The sequence below is a fragment of the Lipotes vexillifer genome, unplaced genomic scaffold (genome assembly GCF_000442215.2).
Source record: "Lipotes vexillifer unplaced genomic scaffold, Lipotes_vexillifer_v1.1 scaffold231, whole genome shotgun sequence".
NCBI classification, from domain to species: Eukaryota; Metazoa; Chordata; class Mammalia; order Artiodactyla; family Lipotidae; genus Lipotes; species Lipotes vexillifer.
The window spans coordinates 2915384-2919755 of NW_006791822.1; the positions used below are offsets into that span (position 1 = coordinate 2915384).

Genomic DNA, 4372 nt, shown 5'->3' on the forward strand with positions numbered 1-4372 from the left:
TGTAGGGAATCTCGAATACAAGAAGATTCTTCTTAAACCACTGGAGAAGTTTTTCCTGGAAATGAAGCATAGAGTCTTTTTTTTCAATTCAAATGAACATTTACTGAGCCCATATTAAATGGGGCATGGTTATGAGATGCCCCTCCTCCGTCTGTGTACCATTCCTTCCACTCTGCCTTTTTTTTTTTTTTGGGGGACGCAGGCCTCTCACTGCCGTGGCCTCCCCCGCCGTGGAGCACAGGCTCCGGAAGCGCAGGCCCAGCGGCCACGGGCCCAGCCGCTCCGCGGCACGGGGGGTCCTCCCGGACCGGGGCACGAACCCACGTCCCCTGCATCGGCAGGCGGACCCTCAACCACTGCGCCACCAGGGAAGCCCTCCACTCTGCTTTTTATCCTCCACTGGGTACATCCTATGTCTCATTAGTCTTTTGCAGCTATTCAGTCTCCTATTATGTAGTAGTGGGCTTGTTCAGAAGCTCAGAATCTTCTCAGAAAATGGTGGGTAGCAGAGTGATGGTCGCAGCTAATGGAGAATTTGCTTCATTTTAAACAAGCACTGACACATACTCTGCTCCCCATGGAGGTGCTGGGCTTGTCCGCTGCACCAGTCATGAGCTCCTGGGAATAAGCAGCAGTGACATCTGCATAATCTTCACTCAAAAAGCTCTCTGTGTGAACTGAATTGTAATCAACTGTGGCCTCAGTGGCTTTTTCCACAAAGCTGAGAGTGTTTGATTCCACATCAGTAGACAGTTTGAAAGCATGTGTGTTCTCCAAATACATGTCAGCAGTGGACTCTCGGGCAGTGCTTGACTGTAGGTCAGCAGTTGATTCTAGGTCAGTGATCAATTCTGGGGGTCATGTGGGGAAAGTCACAGCCGGGGCGAACACGGGAGAGAGGACCAGGGCCTTCCTGAGTGTGGTAAGAAGGCAGGTAGGCAGGTATCTAGCCTTCCTCAGCTAACCCAGTGATTCATCTTTTTAGAGCCAACTTGCATTGTGTTCTATAAGTAAATGCAGATCTGTGTGTATGTGTTTCTGTTTTCAGGACCTAATGAACAGGGAGAAGAAAAACAAAATCCCAAGTATGCAAGTTGGATTCATAGATGCCATCTGCTTGCAACTGTATGAGGTATTTATTATGAAAACTACTAGACTTGCTAAAATTTGACCATGTTATGAATTAAAACCTAAAGTAAATTGAAGCAACTAACATCAGGCGTATACTTTTTGCGTCTTAATCAACAGACTAGAAATACAATTATCAGGATAATTTCTTTTGCTAATGAACATGCTGTTTGTACTGAATAAGGAACACATTTTATATTTACTGTTTCTCAAAAATGTTAATTCATTAATGTATAACTAGTGAGTGCCTACCACGTGCTGGGATCCAGCAAATTTGTGTAGGGAACGCTAAGAAAAATCATGTGCCAGCGCTACTACCCTCAAGGAGGTATACTGTGCATACTCTATGTTCTTTTTAAGAGCATATTATTTTTAAGTCTGACTTTTGGCCTAAATAAGGAAAAACAGTTATCTAACTTTTTCTCATTGTCATAGTGTGGCTTAAGAAAATTTTTATGACGATTAAAAGGCAGTGGCTAGAAGAATATTGCAGGTTCCCACTTCCATATACCTGTTGGCTTGGGGTTTTGTTTTGGGGTTTTTTTCCCTTATTTATTTATTTTTTTGGTAAAGATATTCTCCCTAAAACATCCAATTTACTAGTTTTGATGTTCATGCCCTAAATATAGAAAGTAGATGCTGTCCTTGTCTTTAGAAGTTTAAACAGGAAACTGTCTTAAGTTTTAAGTATTTGGGAAAAGAGCATTTATCATGGTGTAATCATAGACTGTCAAGACCAGAAGAAACCCTAGAAATCTTCTAATCCAGACATTTCACAGATTCCGTCATTGAATCTGTAAAAAGTCCAACTTCCAGGGAGATGAAATGTTTGTCCCAAACAGGTAGTTAGTGGGAGAACTGTATTTAGAATCCAGTTCTCAGCCTGAGTCCAGGGTTCTAGCCAGTGGATGAATTTAAGAAAGAAGCTGTGGCTGAGGAGGGAAGGACAGGAGAGACAGCAAAAGAAAACAGGACAGAAGAACACTGGGTGTTAGGCCTCTGCACCACTGTCTCCCCACCTTTCTCAGCAATCTGTGCACACAGAGCCGTGTCTCCAACATCCCTGAATATCTCATTCTATAACAGATGCTTTTCTTGTGGATTGGATTAATAGTTCCTCAGTTGCAGACACTGATGTCTCTCTTGATTTTTTTCCCCCATGCCTGTAAATATAGTCAAACTAACAGTCAAATCACCCATTATAGATTTCATCCTTCTACATTTCAAATTTGTGCAAGGATTCATTTTATTTGACTGTCCTGTTGAATTCTATTTGATATAGACATGCATTTTTACCATTGTTACAGAAGTAATAAGTTGTTATAGAAAAATCAGAATACGAAGAAGCAAAAAGATAAAATCACTTATAATTCTACTATTCTGAGATAACCACTGTTATCTCCTTTCAGTGCATATGCTTTATGACATTTTCACATATTTTTCATTTAACAAAAATTGCTCTTTGCAATCCATAATATAAGATACATCTTTCTGTTTCAAATGTGTTTCTATGACATTTTTAATGGCTGCCAAATAGTAACACGATATTCCTAACCCCGTTGTTGGGTATTTAAGTCATTTTCAATGTTTGTCTATTACAAAGAAATCTGCAGTGAACATTCTTGTAGCTAAATATTTATGGCACTGTAGCTGGTAAATAATGTTGTTACATTAAACATATACACATAGTTATAAATTAACCTTTATTATAATCTTGGATAAAAATCTACTTAAGTACATTGAATAAAGTCATTTTATAGAAAAACAGAAAAACTAAGCAGCTCTCAAGGCAGTCAACACTTAGGGAGAACCATGCACTACATAAAAGCAAATGGATTATTTCTCTGCAAAGCCGATTCCACACAGATCTGCCTCCATAGCTCAATGATGTTATTTTGGAATGTGTGTTTGCTCTCTCTCTCTCAGCATGTACTCCCTGTCTGTATAGCTTAAGAGGAATCATTCATAAATGATCTGTGCTCACACAGTTTGTGAGAATCCCAACAGTGGGCCTGCTTATGAAGTGAGTGTACAATGTGGCCCTTTGCGTCAGGCCTGGGGAGAGGGCTTATTTCCTAGCTGCCATCTAGGTGTTGGCTTTCTTTTCTTTCTTTAGGCCCTGACCCACGTATCGGAGGACTGCTTCCCTTTGCTGGATGGCTGCAGAAAGAACAGGCAAAAATGGCAGGCTCTTGCAGAACAGCAGGAGAAGACATTGATTAATGGGGAAAGCAGCCAGGCCAAGCGGAACTGAGTGACCTATTCAGGCAGAGTTGAAGTTTACAGATGGCGTATTCTGCAGTATGCCTAGTTTTGCTATACACTGTACAGATTTGGTGTATACTTTGCCACTGCTGTATTTTTATTTTTGCACAACTTTTGACAACACAGCATGAAATGTTTTTAGAGGACTATTGCATATTTTCTGTATATTTGTTTTATGCCACTGAACTGAGATTATCAATGACACCTACTCTTAGCACATGGATAAGAGCTCTGTTTGTGATATTTTGTGTACTGCGAGGTACAAGTTGCATTCTTGCACCGAGGCTGGTTTTTTGGGTTTTTTTTTGTTTTTTCTTGCTGGGGATTTTAAATAATTGGTTTTGTGTTTTCTGAATTACCAATCTTTCAAGAATGTTTGGAATCGTTTTTCTTAAAAACAGGCTAGGAGCAAAGTGAATATATTCTGTGGCATTTAAAACCTTCACAGAATAGAGAAAAATATTGGCTGAGTGGATTTTAAGAGGAATGGGGTATATTTGTCAACACTGTATTACCTTAACAAAGTTAAAACTCTAAACAAATGGAAAGTACTATAAGGTAGTACTGTAAAGAAAAGGCATTATTTAATTATTTTGCTTTTTTTGTTGTTAGAGAACAGGCAGGAGAGAAATTTCTCATTTCAATGCAATAAATCTATCCAAAGGCTACCCGTAAACTCGCTTTGATCTAACCTACCTGATGGAAAGCAGGGGAAACCTTGGGAGAAGATCCAGTCACTGACTTTGAGGGATGAGTGTGATGCAGAAATGGAACAGCCGAGGATGGCTGCCAGTGAAGAGAACGTTCTGCTGGAAGACACTTCTGACAGTCAGTGAGTGTTTTGAATACTGAACTTCCTTTTTTAAATAACTTCCTTATCATTCACCTTATAAGCCATAGCTTGTAAGTCAACACTTTAAAATTCAACAGGAGAGCGAGAAAAAGTGATCATGGGAGCATTAGCCTGAAGTGAGAGATG

The 4372-nt window shown here is 40.0% G+C and overlaps 1 protein-coding gene across 2 annotated transcripts in view; it reads left to right on the forward strand.

The window, feature by feature from the left end:
- The window catches only part of PDE5A (phosphodiesterase 5A), a 145998-nt gene extending 142401 nt beyond the window's left edge, over positions 1 to 3597 (forward strand). Inside the window, exons 20-21 of one of the 2 annotated variants that reach the window (XM_007464845.1) lie at positions 1049 to 1132; positions 3245 to 3597. In XM_007464845.1, the coding sequence (XP_007464907.1) occupies positions 1049 to 1132; positions 3245 to 3382 (222 nt within the window). In that variant the 3' untranslated portion in view covers positions 3383 to 3597. The remainder of the gene's footprint in view (positions 1 to 1048; positions 1133 to 3244) is intronic. The other variant, XM_007464846.1, reaches the window with a different exon arrangement.
- Positions 3598 to 4372: the final 775 nt, after the last annotated feature.